The following is an 18,616-nucleotide window of genomic DNA, read 5'->3' as shown; positions in this document are numbered from 1 at the left end:
AACTTTTCTCATTTAATACAACAGAAATTTTTCTTTTCAAAAAAAGAAGAAAAATTATATCTTATTACTCACCCATTTCCTAGGTCTGCCTCTTGGCCGTTTTTCTCCAGTGGCTTCTGCTTTCTGCAAATGAAAAAGGAAGTCATTATAGTTTTCTACCTGACATTGTTTATAAGTACTGCACCAAGGGACACATTTGAAGTAAGAATGTTCTGCTTTGCGGATGACGTATCGGTTTTTTGTTTTTTTTTTTTTTAACACACTTCGTCTCCTCTAAGGTTAATCTTTTTCCACATTTCTGAGTAGATTCTTCTTCATTGCATGATGTAAAGAGGTATCTATGCAACCCTCACCCCAAAAGACTCCCCCTGTAGTGATCTCTTCTGAAATACATGAAAATGCTTTTTCAAAAGCTATTTTGCTTTTATTTCTGTCCATATTAAAAACATTATTCCCACATTCTGTAACTACATAAGTTAGTATTTTAGAAAATTAATATTTCTTAAGATGATCAAGATTCTTTCCATGTCACAACTAAAGTTGCAAAAATTAATATTGATATATTACTTTACAATTTACAAAGCTCTTCTACCTATATTGGTAGTCAAAAGCAAGTACCAATGTGAAAAAGAATACACAAGCATTCTAATTCAAAATAACAAACATTTGCACACTTCTACATGTTTAATTTAGTGTTCCTTGCCTGAAACAATCACCTGTCAAACAGTTCACCTAAAGCAGAGGAAAAAAAAAGCAGGCAGAAATCATCAGTTTGTCCTAGTGATGAAAACTATATGTGCCTAGCAATAATGATTAATTAAAAATGTACTTTATTAACAATAATCCCACACTTAACACGAATACATTTCTATCTTGAGAGTTTGTTTCATTGCTTTACTTCACAGAAGATTTTTCTGATATCACAGTTGTTAACAATATTTATAAAGCAATTAGTTTTTCCCTGTTTTTGTCAGCCCTAGTCCAATCTTCAGACACAACAACACACCAATACACACACATATCACATACATCTATAAAAACATGTGTTCCTACTTTTTAGGATAAAGAAAACTTAGTACATATTGTTTCATGTATAAGAATCATCCATGGCTATATTAACACACAAATACAGGTAACTTGAACCAGGATACCTTGTTCCACATTTTACTTTTGTTATCTGAGTTAGCAGCCGGTGGGGGTACTTTGTACAGTGATATTGACTGTAGCAGCCAGTAGGGGTACTTGGTACAGTGATACTGACTGTCTACACTGCCAAATGAAACTTTCCTCTTTTTCTCTTCAATCTGCCTGGTAAAAACAGATAGATTTACCTGATAGTTGACAAACAGATAGATGGATAGGCAGATAGACAGGTAGATAAGAGATAAAATAAGCCACAACATTTCTCACCAAATACTATCTCCCTGATCTGGCATTACTATCCAACAGGTCCCATGAATTAACCCAAACTCTGTATGATTGTAATGTTAACTCACACATATTGAGCATTTAAAATATCCCAGGCACTAGATTGTCAGTCACATGTGTTACGTTAATCCTTACAGCAGCCTTATAAAGTGGGTATTATTATTTCTCTTATTTTGTAGATGAACAACTAAGTCTTAGATAGGTTAGGTATACAACTGGCTCAAGGTCACAAAAAAGCAGGTAAGTGGCAGACCTGGGATTTGAACCCAGTTTTGTCTAACTGTAAAGACTGTGCTCCTAGCCTCTTAACAATGCTACTACCCGGTAGTATACAAGCATTTGCTACCATAAAAAAATACTTTAGGAAACTAAAATTGTCACTGATTCAGTTAATTTCCCAGAACAAAAGGAAACCTGGTAGCCTTTAGGGGTTCTATCTAACCATCGGATTTGGACACTCTGAATCACTGTTTATTACTTTTGAATGGCTCCACAAAGGAATCGTTTATTGTCAGAGGTTAGTAGCATTGTCTTAATGTCTAACGAATTTAGTGAAAGCCCAGTGTCAAGTAAATCATACCCTCTTCAGAGCATTGCCTCATGGAGAGGGAGGTGCCCTGAGAAGATAGACTCTACCTTGGAACGCTTAGATTCCAATTCCTGCTCTTCCATTTTAGCTTTATGACTTTGGGCAGGTCCTTGAACACCTCAATTTGGTTTCATCTGTGCAATGGAGATGACTCCTCCTGTGAGACGTCATTCCTAGAAGTACTTAGAAGTTCCTGCCTCCCATGGGGTGCTGCATAAGTGTTCTTTCACTCCTAACTAGATGGAACCCTTAAAGGGAGTTTTTCTTTTTTTTTTTTTTTTTTTTTGAGATGGAGTATTGCTCTGTTGCCCAGGCTGGAGTGCAGTAGCGCGATCTCGGCTCACTGCAAGATGCGCCTCCCGGGTTCACTACATTCTCCTGCCTCAGCCTCCCAAGTAGCTGGGACTACAGGCGCCTGCCACCACACCCGGCTAATTTTTTTGTATTTTAAGTAGAGACGGGGGGTTCACCGTGTTAGCCAGGATGGTCTCGATCTCCTGACCTCGTGATCCGCCTGCCTCAGCCTCCCAAAAAAGGGAGTTTTTCTTCAAGTTAGTTTCCTCTCACAGAAGGCTTGGTCAATGCAAGTATTCCTTCACACCCATCTGTCACCTTTAGAATGAGGCTTTTAAGGATCCCTTTGGCTATTGCATAGTGAGTTATACATGAGTATGGAGTTCTCTAGCACAGAAGCAGCATCTGACTTAATCTTTGGAAGCAACTGTAAGATTGCACAGTTAACCCAGTAGTAAATTACACAAACATGGAAAATAGAAATCCTTTTTATTGAAAAGAGGGTGTGAAGTCGGGGTGGGAGAAGGAGCCTATTGACCTTAGAAGTTAACAGTGCTACACCAGGCTTTTTCTGCACGGTTGTTATGTTGCAGGGGCCACGATGTGATCCGGGTGTATCTAAAATCTATTGAAGAGCGAGTTTTTTTTTTTTTTCTGAAAGGGTTTCACTGCATTTCAAAGTCAGAGAAAGCAAATCTCTCAAAAACAGAAAAAGCCCTGCAAATAAGGTGACTTTTAAATGAGCATCTTATTTACAAAAAGCCTATTGAGAAATAAAATTTGCACCATTAACTAAAGGGCAAAATAGCACGATTATCACTCGGACTTGTTAAAAGCAAACTTGCTCCTTGGTCGTTCAGGCCAGTGTTACATGTAAACTGAAACCCTCTTCTGAGACTACATCTAGAAGAAACACATTAGCTGTGCTGTGTGGCGTCAATCTGGGAGGTTTTCATTGTTCTTTAAAACCCACATTATTTAATCATTCTAATCAAACTCCACAAAGGCTGCAAAACAAGTTAGGGTTTTAGTTTGTAAACCAGCTTAGATCCAGGATTTTTACATATTGGAAAACATCAGCTTTAATATTGTTTTCCTGTGTTTAATGCTCTTCAGGATATTATTTTTCAAAAAAGACAAACAAAACATTCAGGAGGCTTGTTTTGTTTTAACATATGCAATACTGTAGAAGTGTATATTTGGTTTTCCTTTGCCAGAATAGAATTTGGCTTTATACTACAAGCCCATGTATAACAGAGACGTAACTGATTCTAACTATTTATTGCTCACATCAAGAGAGAAAAGGGAGATATGGTCGGAATTCTCATTGGTAAGAACTGAAATTTCAGACTATTACCAGCACTATTATGCAAATATTTACAACAATCATATCTCATTAAAAGTGTCATTTCTCCCTTGTTTGCCCTCATTAATATTTTTATGTTTTAAACTTTAGATTTAAAACTGTATATTTAATTTTATGATATATTTAGAAGCAAGTCCATGAGGATTGGGAGAAATGTCAAATGGGAAATATAATTATTTCTTTCTCTAAGAAGTTCTGTACTCCAGGCTCTTCAAGGTACTGCACATTTTAAAAAACTAATTAGGAAAGAAATTCACTAGCAAATACATCTCTTGAGCTTGAAAACAGTGCTTAGCACTAGTGCCTGGTGTACGGGAGGTGTTCCCTATATACTTGTTGAAGGAGGGGAGGGAGGGAGGCAAAGAGAGAGGAAGGGAGGGAGGGAGGGAGGCAAAGAGAGAGGAAGGGAGGGAGGCAGGGAGGGAGGGAGGGAGCGAGGGAGGGAGGCAAAGAGAGAGGAAGGGAGGGAGGGAGGGAGGCAAAGAGAGAGGAAGGGAGGGAGGCAGGGAGGGAGGGAGGGAGCGAGGGAGGGAGGGAGCAAGGGAGGGAGGGAGGCAAAGAGAGAGGAAGGGAGGAAGGGAGGAAGGGAGGGAGCGAGGGAGGGAGGGAGGGAAGGGAAGGAAGGAAGGAAGGAAGGAAGGAAGGAAGGAAGGAGAAGGGAGGGAGGGAGGGCAAGAGGAAAGGAAGGAAAAAAGAAAGGAAGGAAAAGTGTTTATATTATATGTGTGTCTTATTTCCCTCTTATCATCAGAATTCTAGAGTTCAGTAAAAGTAGAGATAATTTCACCTAGCCCTCTCATTTAGCAAAGAAGAAAACTTCTGGATGTGTTACAATTCCCAAAGACATAGCCGCATGATATATTTGGGAGCCAGAAGTCTTGTGGGTATCAGTCGCAGAAGGCATACATTTCCAATCCCTTTATAACCTTTGGAGTGGCCCTTCAAAGGTTTCCCAAAGCGTAATTTCCAACCTGCATTTCAGGTTACTGGAGATAACAGAAATCTACCTTGTAACAAATATTTTACAGAACATTCGGGAGCACATGGTAGTGGAAAGAGTATAAGCTTTAGAATTAAAGTGAATTCAAACCTAGGTGCTACCATTTACCAGAGTTGAATATCAGGTATGTCCTGTTTACATCTTTGAATCACAGTTTTCTCATTTGTGGAATGAAGACCACAGTGCCTAAATCAGAGGATTAAAGGAGCTAACATATATGTAAAGTGCCTGACAAAAGCTATGGCATTTAGCACTTAGTCAAATGTAATTTCTTTTCCCTCCCCTTATTTTAAAATGCTACCCACAGATACAATACTTACCAATTCTCTTAGTTTCCAAAGTGACTTTCCAAGCATTATCTTACTTAAGTAGGGCAGGGCAGCTGTTACTTCCCCTGTTTTACAAATGGGAGATTAAGCAACCTGCCCATGTTCACAGGTAGTAGAACTGAGTGATTTCAATGCAGTAAAGTGTCTGTTCTTTGGAGAGCTATTCCCATATAAAATAAAACCGCCATGCGAAAATTTAAAAAATAAAAGATAACCTTCTAGGGTGAAAATCAAATTAGTTAAAAGTAATGTATTTCCAAGTTTCCTATAAACACATGGACAAGAGCAGAGGTTGGAAACTAAGAATAATTCAATTCTGACTTCAGGGTCAGGTTTAGGTGGCTATTAATTTTTTGCTTTTACAAGTTCTCTCATCATATTTTTTATGTACTATGATATAGCCAGAACTTCCCCACTGCAAATCCATCAATGCATCTGTACCAAAAAAAACACTAGAAAAATATTTGGGTGTGACGGTGCCGTCTTGTTTGCCTGTATCTTGATTTGCACGAAGCCCACTATCCAAAGCCTAGAAAACACATTTTATATTTCCTTCAGTTGCTATTTTTAAAAATATAAACAGTATAAATCAATGTACACTGATATCAAAATCAACTCTACGAATCAATCCCACTAAGCACTGAGGAAATTCTCATTTTACCTTTTTGATAATCCAGTTCTGTAAGTTTCCTAATTTTACATGCAACACTTTTAGCCTTGAAGAGACATTACAATTTCCTATCACAATATATTTTCCAATAGAAAATATAAGTAACTTCCATCACCCATTGTAGTTCCTGCTTATTACCCAAGTTAGCCCTTACTGTCAACTCTGGTGTCCTTATTTTCACATGCTTATCTTCATGTATACAAACACTAAATTAAAACCAAAGCCAAATGACAGGCAAAGTTATCATTTTCAAAGTTTAAGATTCTCCTCCTCCAAATCTTCTCGCTACTTCTTTGTAATCATAAAAATCAATAGTAATGATACAAGAGATCACTGCTATTGATCACAGGAATTACCTTCTGAGCAAACATTATCCTAGACAAAAGAGAATGCCTGCACTACTCTTCCCTAATTTAAATAGAATATGCCATTCAAAATTGCTCAGTGTATTAAAACAATATGAAATAATGCAATGCCCTAACAGATAACAGTTCTCTATTTCCCCTTTTCTCCTGGTTGGCAGAACAAAGATTCATAACTAAAACCTTCAGAATCAGTGAAATTAATTCAGTTTCCACTTTGTGCCTTCTGCTCTGTAAACTGCAGAAAGTCAACTAACAAGACAAGACATTTTTGAATGATTTAACTGACATAAAATCCTCTTCAGCATCCATCTATTCTCGAGAAAGAACTGAAATGCAATAGAATACCAATCTGGTATATTCTATCTCCTTAGCAAAATGATCTGTTGAGAACTTGAGATAAAAATGAGCCAGGAATGTAGGTCAGCCAGAGAAATGAGGAGACTTCAAGTTCAGAAGAGTTCAGAAGGATGAGAGCTTCCAGAGAAGTAGAACTATAGGTGCCTTGAAATAAAATTACTTCATAATTCAAATGTATTTCATTCTCCCATATTTGGATCATAATCTGTGATGATTAAAAGCATTGCCAGATAGAATGTGCTGGTGCATTAAGTAAGGCTTTGTCTTCCCTGGCAAAGTGAAAGAAAAAAACGAGTCAATTGTTTAGGTAAGTCAGCCTAAATATCAAGATAATGGAACAACAGTTGGGCTTTACTTAATTTCACCTGCTGAATTCATTTGTATCCTCAGATAGGGCCCTGAATCCCACAATAAAACTTACCTGCCCATTGAAACACAGAGGAATTAAACTAAATCATAGTAGTTTAATTTAGAAACCATAGGCCAGAATTATATGATAACTTCCAAAGTTACCTTTCCTTAACTCACCTAATAATATCTTTGGTTTCTCCTTTTAATTAGGCCTACTATATTCTGAAGAAAATTCTGTCCACACTCAGCATTTATGCTGAATGATTTTTCTGAAATGGTGACTAAAATTATCTTCTCTCTTCTTAAAATATCTGTGATTGGTGTGGGTAATGATTATGAAAAGCAAACCACATTTCTAGGAATGCAAATGATTAGAAGGAGCATGAAGTAGTCTTTACAGTATCTAATTAATTCAGGCCTTCTTTTTATAGCAAATTGAACATAGAGATTAAACATTTACTCTGAACACATTATTTTAGCTATAACTACTTTATCTAGATATTTTCATTCTGCACTTTGCTCCCTAGATCTGTCCATTACACCTAAAGTCAAAACGGTGGTGAAGCAAATATATGACATAATGAAGTAGGGTTATCTCACACCTGAGATCTTTTTTTTTTTAATTTTCATTTTCCTTCCAATAAAATTTAATTCAACCGCAGAAAAAAAACTTCCTAAAATATGTGGATGAGAATTGGCTTAAAACTTAAAGATGAATTTGACTTGAGACCTTCAACACTGAAAAATTAGTGACAACCCCTCCCTCCAGTATTCTGTCATGATTAAATAAGTACAACAAAACCCTAAACTAAAGGAGATTATAACTTCTTTCTCTCTAACTATTTGGGAACTGTAAAAATGCAAAGATCTCCATCCAGCACAACCAGGAAAGGAAAGCAAAGCAAAACAAAACAAAAAAGGAAGTTAAGACATAACTGGTCATAGGTGTATCTCAGACTAAAAAATAAATAAAAGGGTAAAGATATGCTCACACAGACATATACACACATGGACAAATGAATTATTCAGGAAAACTTTAACTTCTGATTTCTTTTATTCAGGTAACTATATGAAACTGATTCAGGGACAAATTTTGAGCACTCAGATTGGAGTTCTGAGCAATGACTAGAATCATCACACAATGGTCATGCATAGTAATTAGTTTTAATGGAATATTAAGTAGACTGAAGAATAATTATCTTCTCTTCCAAAAGTTCCAAGCATAGGAAATTGTGTTTTTATAAATGGCTTTGTTTTACATATTATATAAATCAATTTTCTACTGAATATGGTTTGAAATTAAAGTGATGGCTAATTTAGTAGTCATTCACTTGGTCTTGCAACATTCTGCATGCATTGTCCAGTTTCACACTGTTAATTTTCTAATAAACAGCTTTGTTTTCAAACGTCCCAAGGCCAGTTACTGAATCCAAATATAAACTTTGTAAGTCAAGAAACTCCAAGCAGCAAGAAATTTTAAGTATATAACCATCAGGATTTCAGTGTGCATTGCAGCTCCTCTAATTTTAGGCTTCTTTCTTCTCACATACTTACCAGTCTTTGCAATGTATTTTGCATTGTGATGGGTCTCAGTTTACAGGAAAACACTCACTTTGTTACTCATAGAAGACTTCTCATATCTACTCTGGTCAGTCTCACAGGGTATGTTTATCTTACATGTTATGAAAAATATAACTTTTTCTAAAAAGATTTGTATTGCAAAGTCCTGACGAACATATATGTTTTGTTAGAACACAATATATGCTTAATAAATATGTTTGAAAATCATGTTTATATAGAATAGTAACATACTCAACAAATTCTGATTTGAAAGTGAAAATACCTTAAGTTTACACATGCCATGAACGATTCGTCAATGTCATTCATTATTTTGCAAGGTATTCTCTTCTCCAGATGAAGCGTAATTTATAAAACTGAAGAAAAATAAGTCATGTTATGGGCAAAAGTATTTATTCATTTTTATTACAAGAGGGATTTTTATAACAGCATTGTAGGAAATAATTGTATCTGAAAGAACGAAAGATTCTGGAGAAGGAATCTTTAGAAAAAAGAAAACCTACTTTTGTTTTGGAAATTGGAATAATGTATGCATACACATGAAGAATTTTCAGAAAGATGAGTGGCTTAGGGGGGTCACTTACAAACGCCTGTCACTAGAGTCACTAAAAATAAATCAACCCTTACTTAGTAATAGATCAACTTTAAAAATTTTGCTTTTTTTAAACTAGGTAAACTAGGCACTAGTTTCAGCTTCCCTTTTCTCAATACAAATTTTGTTAGTCAGTGGTAAGCTTTTTAAAATGAAGAGGAGGCGATGGGAGCGTTTCTATCTATTCATCCAAAAAACATGAAATATAGTAAAATATGGGAGACAATTCATTTTCCTTTTTAGTATTAAATTTCAAATTACTTATTTATGGTGAAATTTAAAGATTTCTTCCTAGTAGATATTATCATGATGTGTTTTTCAGAGGAATTACACCACAGCTTAAATGTGTGTTAGTTATCTAACAAGATATTCATTTGTGCATCTCCTTAGAATAAAAGTAAATTAGGTAAACTCCACACTTACACAACATAGAAAAACTCCTTGGTAAAATCAGTCCTTTTCAGTTAATTTATAAATGAGATAAAATGAAACAAATATAAAGTATTCATATTAAAAATACCAGATTATATATTGCCATTTTTAAATAACAAGGTTACTTAGAGCTATTTTAAAATTTATTGATTAAACAAGAAACACAATTAAATCTAAACTCTAAGAAGCAATTAAATTTAAATATATTAAAAATATGCTCCTCAACTCTGTTCAAAACTGTTAAAACAGACAAGAACACATAGTTACTTCCTAAATAACTTTATATGTACCATTAGTTGCTATGGCAGTTTACAACACTGAAAACTATCACATATATTACAGTTAGTACCCACAGTCACAAAGGAAACCACACAAAACATTAATCCCCAAACGATGAGCATATAGTCCTTTCTAAGAAATACTGTACATGGAGCACCCAAAACCGGTGAAAAGGTATATCCAAATTTAGTTCTGATTTTTGAAACTTTGTTCTCAATTACTACACAAACCTACAAATAAAACGCAGAAACTTTTTTTTCCAATTTATTTATAAAGTCAAAAAAGTGACTGGTACTTCTCTGTACATGCATTAACCCTGACATAGTTCCTCTTTGCTAGCTTAAACACAGCCAACCTGAAGTTATCTTAAACTGCAAGTTTAAATTTATTAAGAAAAACACTGAATATTACACTTAACTGGGTTCTATTCTGCCCAAAAAGAGATATTAAATTAGCCAAATATTTGTTTTAAAAAGTCTCATTGTCCAATTCAGACATTTCTATGTCACTTGATGAAAAGGCATTTTGAGATTATGATACACTATACTGCAGGTTTATTGTAAAACAAACAGTATACTTTATTATCACAATTAAAGCTGTAAAATTCATGAAATTTTTCCACTATCCCACAGCTAGATTTACTTCTAATTATCATCTATTTGGCAAAGTACTTTAATAGGGGGATTTGGTTTGCAGTAGCCATGTAATAAGCACAAAGTAAATCAATCTCTATCATTTTTCAGAGGAAATTGCAAAAACTTTACCTCCAGGCAAAATCTATAGTTTTTATTTGTTTTTAACTATTTACAACTGGTGCAAATATTAATTGTGTCATTTTCCATCTCGCCCCCCCCCTTCCTTCCTCACTTCTACCCGTTTTAAAGTTCAAATTATTTGGTGGCTGTTTGTTTAAAAACAACACTGTTAAGTATCTTCATAAACTTTTTATGCTGAGCATCTGCTTAGAAAAAAGGTTAACTCGCATCTAACTAATGTTAAATGTAAGAAGTGAGTCTTGTGTTACCCAGTTGGGACAAATTCCTAGCTGCGGAGTTAGAATGGGAAAGTTACAGGCAGGCTCCTGTAGTCAGTCATTGATGAAGTTAGGAGAGCTTGACTTGAGAAATCTCACCTTTTGAGCTGCTTTAGAGGGACTCTTGTTTTTGCTGCCTTTAGGTCTTCCCCTGGGTCTCTTAGGAGAGGGCTCACCGGTTGGTTCCTAATTGTGAGGGGAAAAAAAAATGCTGTTGTGGCAAGAATGTCTGAAAGAAATTGACCCTGACTCTTTAGCTATATTTTCTGCATGTGCTGCTCAAAAGAGCTGCTGGAACACGTTCAGTTCAAGCATAAATGGATGATGATGGTACAGAGTTTACAGAAAGGGGAAATAACTATACTTTTAATCCAAGGGTTCAAAGAGGAAACTCTATTTTGTATATGAAAACTAGATTCTACTTCAAACCTAAAATGGTAACAAAGGCTGAAGAGGCATGTTCTAGAAAGAAAGTCATATACTTTTAAGGTGTAAAGTTTACAGGGCTATGCATTTGGCAACTCATAGGAATAATAAGCATTTTAAACGAACACCACTCTCCATTATACTAGCATTTCAAACAACAGAAATACGAAGCTACCATCATAGATATTTCAACAATCTTCCATATTGAAAAGGTGGCTTTTAATCATCTTTGTATACCTGCCTTCTAGGTGGATTATGATTCAACTGACACATTCTGAGTGAAATACTGGAGCAATTATTCAAGTTCTTCAGTTCAAAATAACTCCATTCCTCCTAAAATTTCCAAATAATTATAGTAAATCTATGGTGGGAGGTTTTGCTTGAATTATCTAGTTAATTGCTTCAATTCTCCACTTCCTTTTGGAGATGCAGGCATGGCCTCCAGTCTAAATTTAAATATCTTTTGATGAAAATAAACATATTTTCTTCAAAACTTTCTTTTGAGAAAACTCTTATGGGGGTGGAGTGGAGAAAACTAAAAGGGGGTAAAAGCGAGGAGGAATGGAGTGTCTGGGAATGAGAAATGGAAGCAATCACTAGGTTTAGCAAAACTTTAAATGGCTCCTATGCCAAGTAGTAAATACTCAAGTGGTTAAGAGAATGTGATGATTAATATTCCAGATCCCAAATATTTATCCAGTGAATCATCTATTCACATTTCATTCAGATTCGGTGATTAAGTGAGACTAATTAACTTAAAACGCATGAACGTCCTCAATGAAAATTCGCATCCCATTTAGAGAATTTGGGAAGGTTCCCTGCAAGCTTCTGTGGGACCACTAGCGCCAGTGGGCACATCGAGAGCAAACACATCGGAGACACATTTTTCTTTCTTTGTGAACTCTGCCTTAACTCAAAGGTAAAGTATCCAATCACCTCCAGACCCCATTGTAATTTCTTTTGGATTTTTTTTTTTTTTTTGGAGGGGGGGCAATTAGTGAGTTAGAGCTGGGTGGCGGGTGGGAAACAAGTGGGGGAGGGCAGAGACTTCCTGGGAGGTGTAAAACAGGATTCAAACGCGGTGTAAAGTGTCGCTTGGGCAGAGCGGGAAAACTCAGGGGCCTCTAGACCGGCTTGTTTCCTTTGATGATTTCAAAAAGGTACAACTCTCAATTTTTCTAAAATGCACAGGCAAGCAAACATTGTTCAGTTTCCCCACCTTGCTCTCGGACAACTTTGGGACTCTAGGATTATTTTCTAATCGGCGTGTTTGCCATGAAGGAAGCGATTTAAGACTAAGGAGCGAGCAAGTTTTAAAGCCCGAGAAAGTGGAGTTTAAATGTTCTCAATAGACATATCCCGCTCCAACCCTGCCCGCCGCGGCTTGGAAATTACAGCGAACAAAACCCCCAGCCCTGCGCGTGAGCGCAGCTCTGCAAGCGCCGGCTGCACGCTTAATTGGTTGCATCCGCAGACAAAACCCTCCACTCCGCAGGGTCCCGGGCGCCCCTCGATCGTCCCCTACTCAACCCGGGCCACTGGCCTTGGAGAAGAGCATTTAATGGCTGCAGCTCTGAGGCGCGAGATCTAGGGGCAAAAGGGGGACCGGGCCCCTGACGAGGAAGCGACCCTGGCTACCCTGCACTCTCTTGGACACTCCTTTCAACGCGCCCTTAGCTGGGCGAGTTAACCCCGTCCCGCGAGGAACCAGGCTCCCCGTAGCCCCTGCCCCGGGCTCCCTCCGGCGGCCGCCGCATATTTAAAGAGCCCAAAGAGGACCAGGCAGCCGGGTCTCCATGCGTTCTTTGTCGGGAGGGCGCGAGTCTTGGGCCACCGAGAGCTTGGAGGAGGGCGCCAAGGGGGCGGCTGCGGCGCGCCAGCCCCTGACCCGCGAGCAGCCCCGGGAGGCGAGAGAAAGAGCCTCCGGCCCCCAGGACTCTAGCTCCTTCAGCCCAGATCGGCCGAAGCGCCCGGGTCCCCGGCACCTCCTTCCTCCCGGGCAGTTGCAAAAGCAGCTCGGAAAGCGCCTGCGAGCCAGGGTTTGTCGGATCCCGGTCGCTTCCAGTCACCGGGCGACACCGCGCCACTCGGGGCCGTGCACAATAGCGAAAGTCCGAGGACGCGCTTCGCCCGACCCCACCTCCCGCCTTCCCCGGGCCGCCCGCCGCGGCTCCCCACCTCCCCGCCCGGAGGGTTGCTGGCGCCCCGGGGCCGCGCGGCGCACTCGTGGGGTCTGCGCCGCCTCCCCCAGCCTGCCGGCGGGCAGCGTGCGACGGCCGCGGCGACTGGGCTCCCGCGCTCCGGCCGCCCCGCGCGTGTCTGGGCCCCGGCAGTGGGGACGGGGTGGGCTGGTGCCCCCACCGCGCCCGCGTACTGACTTGCTGCTGCTTCCTGGGGCGGCCGCGTCCTCTCTTCTGAGGCGCTGGGGCGGCAGGTTGTCCCTGGGCTGAAGTGGACGGCTGCCCCGCGCCCTCACCGCGTGCGCTCATCCTGCCTCCCGCCGCCGCTACCGCCGCTGCAGCCGCTTCGCCTCGACCGCCCCGGAGCTGCCCAGCACCTTTCGGGAGATGAGGTGATAGGGCTGGGGACGCCGGCGGGGCGAGCGCGAGCTGGCGGGCTGCGAGGGCTGCTGTTGCTTAGGCTGCCGCCGCTGCCACCATCAACACCGGACGTCCAGCGGCTGCCAAAAAGAGAAGAGGGGAGGAGGAGGAGGAGAGGAGGAGGCGCTGCCGGTGGCGGCGGCGGCGGTGGGTGGGTGCCGGAGGTGGAGGTGGCGGTGGAGGTGGAGGTAGCGAGAGGAGGAGGGAAGCGAGGGAGAAGGAAGAGAGGCTTTGAGGTCGCAGAGGCTCCTCTCGCGGGTTGGGATCAGGAGTTGCGGGCACCGGGAGCACTTCGGAAGCGGCTTGGAAAGGGAAGAGACTTGGAGTGAATTGTGTCCCTTGAAATGTTAGGCGGGGAAAGAATTCCTCCTCCTCTTCCCCCCACCCTGCGAGAGAGAGAGAGAGAGACAGACAGAGAGAGAGAGAAGAGATTGAGATTGAAAGTGCCTTGGGCAGTCGGAAAGCAAAGGAGGATGGGGAGATTCCGCCGGGATAGGGTCGGGCACGGAGCACAGGCAGAGGACAGAGTAGTGGGTGGCACCGCGCCTCCTCGGGTGGCGGGAGCAGGCGGCGGCGGCACCGGAGAGTCGGAGGGGGACGGACTGCTAGCTCCTGAGTCTTGCACCAAGCGCGCGCTGCCCGGGCTGGAAGTTTTCTGAGTTCCTGCCCCAAGATTCAAGTGGGATGAGTGTGTGAGTGTGTGTGAGTGTGAGTGTGTGTGGTGTGTGTGCGTGCGCGCGCTTGCGCGGGGGGGGGGGGGGGGGGGGGGAGTGCCCACCTCTAATCGTGGGCGGATAAAGGGGAGGGGGTTGCGCAGGAAGAAAAGTATGAGGAGGAGGGAGGCCAGGCGGACCGCCGAGCCAAGGCGCCTGGCTGCTAGCCAGAGGCAGCGTTCGAAATACAACTGCCTCGGCGGCGGCGGCGCCCGGGTGCCACCCGGAGCCCCGCTCACGTGCTCCCGCCCGGCGGCGGGGTTAAAGGGACAGGCCAGGGATCCCGGGCTGGCTCGCCGTGGGCCTAGCTCCACCCGCCTCTCGAGGTCACCCCTGGGCAGTTGTCGTAGGAAGGCGCGGGAACGTGACTGTCCCGGAGCCACGTTTCGGGGCTTGGCCTTTACCTGCGCCTCTACCGTGCCGAGCCAACACTTTGCAGGAAGCGTCCAGGCTGCACCTCAGGCAGCGCACCGGTTCACTGTGAGTGGGAAGGGACTGCAGAGGAGTGGGAGAGGGCCCCTGACAGCCGTACTCCGCCTCGGAATGCCCTCACCACAGAGCCTGCGGGCGGGCGAGCGCGCACATACACGGAGACATACATGCAGATACACACGAACACGCGTGTAAGCACATGCACGCAAATACACGTGGACACGGGGGCACTCATGCGCTGGTAAACACACGCATTTACACACACACACACATACAGGCACGCAGATAGACATGCACATTCGCAGACACGTGCAAACAATGTGCACACACAGAGCGCCCCAGCTTCTTCATTGAACTTTTTTCTCCAGGAAAGACTAGAGGCAGTCGAAGTTCCCTCCCCACCCCCCTCCCCGGGGATCCGACGCTCGCAGGGTAAAGGGCACCTTGTAGATTCGTAATACCACAATTGCACTCACTGCCCAACTCTCCCTTCAGTTTACCTCGATTTAACCTTATGCCTGAGAACTCTCTTTCTGCCAAGTCCTAATTTTATAGCCTGGGCTGTTTCTGAGTTATGTGAACACCATAATGGCCACAGTCCGTTTTTAAAAGGTGGAGTACATTTTTAAATGTACCTCTTTTCATCCTCGAATAACACAAAACTGAAAAAATTAGGTTTAGATTTTCACACATCACACCCAAAATTATTTTGGACTAATTCCAAAATAAAAACTCTCACCTGGGGAAGAATTTATTTTTTTCAAAGATACAGACCACCGTGGAATAAAAACGCCTACTTTGCAGCCCTAAGCAGGAGTTAGGCACCGCCAGGTTCCGCTGTGCATGTGGAGGAGGCGCGTGTAAATGTCTGCTTTGGCGCGGCAGCGCTGATTGGTCCGCGTTGCCATTTTAAATCCATTTCCAGCTGCCCTTTGCAGAGCTGAGACACTTTGCTGCACGTTGAGTGCTCTGCAGGAACCCCGGGTTTCTCCTGGGTCTGGGAACGCTTAGCTGTAATGGAGAGAGAGAGCCTCCATCCCTCCGGATGGAGCCCAGCAGCTGACTGGGGAGGGAGGGGTCTAACAGGAACCAAAGGTTTTCTGTCAGGGCTTGGCTCAAAGATGGTATCTTCATCAAAGGGATTGAAGTTTCACCTAACGATTACAGTGACACTTCCTAACTGCCAAGCGTGCACATTTAAAAACTATGATCACATATTTGCACTGTGGTGTGCACATTTCACATACACGTACAAAATAGGTTTTTGGGTTTGTGTTTGTTTGCTCACTTTTTGCCAGGAGTAGAGAGAAAATCTGAAGGTGAATGCAGGGGAGTCACTGAGGAGTTCAGCCAGCCAATTTTGTGCGGTATACCTCATTATATCCTACGATTTTTTTTTTTTTTTTGGTAATGTGTGCAGAGGTCAGCAAAGCGGGGATTCCAAAATTTTGTTTTTGCATTAATCTTTGAATATAAGAGAAGCACAGAAAAATTGGGGGTGGGGTGAGTATACAGCCACTTGTTTTCGGGCAGCTATCATTTTGCTGTTAGACTATTTGACCCCTTTTGAATTTATAACAAGGGTATAAAACAAATATTGTATCAAGTTCTATTTAAATCAATTTAATATATTTTCATTCTTTGGAAGCTGTATTTAATTTTTCAGAATTCTGTATACTTTCTGTAGGTGAAACATTAAAATTTGTTGTAATCTTTGAAATTATTGACACTTTTACTATACAAAAAGGTGCTCTTATATATTTTTAAAATAATGTTAAATGGTTAGATTTTATTTTTAAGGAAAGGATTTTTTTTTTTACGTTTACATCTGAGGGTTTTTCCCCCAGTTTAAGTTTCTCAACCGTTCACTGCCTCTTCTTTATCACACCATATTTTACCCATATATTCAAGGCTCAATTTTTTCTAATTTGAAAATTTTCCAGGTAGTTTCTGTCCATATTCAACTATGTCTTTTCTTCTTCTGCACCCACTATAGAATTGAGCAATTAGCACCTTGGTTGTATATGTTAACAAGGTTTTTAATTATCTGTGACACATGAGGTAGATTAGTGTTTGGATCAGGTCAGCCCATTAGTGGGTGGTAAAATTAATTTAGCAAACCCATAACATCATTTAAAAAATAAGTAGACTAGGATTGAGAATATCACATGTAAAATTTCTGTCTTAGATATATAGTACATATGTACGAAAACTATTAAGATGTATTGTATTTTCATCTTTAGCATCTTGGAATTTGGGATGTATCTTAGAATTCAAGGTGTTTTAGCACTATGTTATCACATACTAGGTAGTGTCTTTTCTATTTTGGTGGTATACATGCTGCTACGGTTTGGCTCTGTTTCCACCCAAAACTCATCTTGAATTGTAGTTCCCATAATCCCTACGTATGGTGGGAGGGACACGGTGGGAGGTCATTGAGTCATGGGGGTGGTTCTCCCATGCTATTCTCGTGATAGTGAGTAAGTGTTCACAAGATCTGATGGTTTTATAATGGGCTCCCCTCTTTGCTCAGCTCTTATACCTCTCCTTCCGGCTGCTTTGCGAAGAAGGTGTCTTGCTTCCTCTTTGCCTTCTGCCATGATTGTAAGTTTCCTGAGGCCTCCCCAGCCATGCAGAACTGTGAATCAATTAAACCTCTTTCCTTTCTAAATTACCCAATCTCGGGTATTTCTTCATAGCAGTGTGAGAATGGACTAATACACATGCTTATATGTAAATTTTATATATATTCCCAGAAGACAGGTAGCATTTCAAGCACCTCTTTTTTTTTTTTGCACTAGTCTTGTCTAGGTAGTGTTCTGCTCATGATAGACTTCTGGTAGTTATTAATCTATTACAACGACAAAGGTACCTATAATAAATTTACTATTTTAAAGAACATGCCATACAGGATGAGAAAAGCATTAGATATACTAAAATACCTTTGGCATTCTTTTAACGAAAGAAAGATGCATCTGTGACAAGGAGATTTAAGTTCTCATATTGCACTTTATCATGATATATTGACACCTTAATACATTCACAAATTAAAAAGAATTATTTAAGGATTTACTCAGATTATAACCGATTAATCATGAATATATTTCATGTGTAATTAAATGGAGATTTATTATAATCAGGTATTTTGGAATTGAATCTATATAAGGTCACAGAAAAAAATTATAACTAATATTGATTGAACAGAATGCATAGCACTCGTGTGTGTGTATGTAAATAGAAGTTTAGTAAAGTACAATGTAAACACATAGGCTAGGCGAAGTGGCTCATGCCTGTAATCCTAGCGCTCTGGGAGGCCAAGGTGGGAGGATCACTTGAGGCCAGGAGTTCGAGACCAGCCTGGGCAACATAGTGGGACCCTGTCTCTTCAAAAAATAAAAAAATTAGCCAGGCATGGTGATGTTCACCTATAGTCTCAGCTACTTGATAGGCTAAGGTGAGAGGATCACTTGAGCCCAAGAGGTCACAACTACAGTGAGCAATGATGGTACCACTGTACTTCAGCCTGGGTGACAGAGTGAGACCCTATCTCAAAACACACACACACACACACACACACACACACGCACACACAAATAAAAAAAAAAGCAAAATAAACACATGATCTGGCCTTCAGAGCTTTGTATTCTACTTTGGCTGAAAAAGATTTCATGTGTTTTAACATAAGGTCATTTGCACTGTTCAAACCCACAATTTAGGAATTATGTCTTTAATAATTTATTATTTAATAATAATTGTGGGCCGGGTGCGGTGGCTCACGCCTG

The 18,616-nt window shown here is 41.0% G+C and overlaps 1 protein-coding gene across 5 annotated transcripts in view; it reads right to left on the bottom strand.

Moving 5' to 3' along the window:
- HMGA2 (high mobility group AT-hook 2) overlaps positions 1-13,711 on the bottom strand; it is a 138,054-nt gene extending 124,343 nt beyond the window's left edge. For all 5 annotated transcript variants that reach the window (XM_058425537.1, XM_032170661.2, XM_032170660.2 and 2 more), the window contains exons 1-3: positions 13,468-13,711; positions 10,763-10,849; positions 73-123 (exon numbers count right to left, since the gene is read on the bottom strand). In XM_058425537.1, coding sequence (XP_058281520.1) covers positions 73-123; positions 10,763-10,849; positions 13,468-13,578 — 249 coding nt within the window. In that variant the 5' untranslated portion in view covers positions 13,579-13,711. The remainder of the gene's footprint in view (positions 1-72; positions 124-10,762; positions 10,850-13,467) is intronic.
- Between the last annotated feature and the right edge of the window lie 4,905 nt (positions 13,712-18,616).

Source organism: Hylobates moloch, unplaced genomic scaffold, assembly GCF_009828535.3.
Source record: "Hylobates moloch isolate HMO894 unplaced genomic scaffold, HMol_V3 SCAFFOLD_12, whole genome shotgun sequence".
NCBI lineage: Eukaryota > Metazoa > Chordata > Mammalia > Primates > Hylobatidae > Hylobates > Hylobates moloch.
Note: the sequence above shows the minus strand (reverse complement) of the source record. Positions and strands in the feature narration are given on the sequence as shown.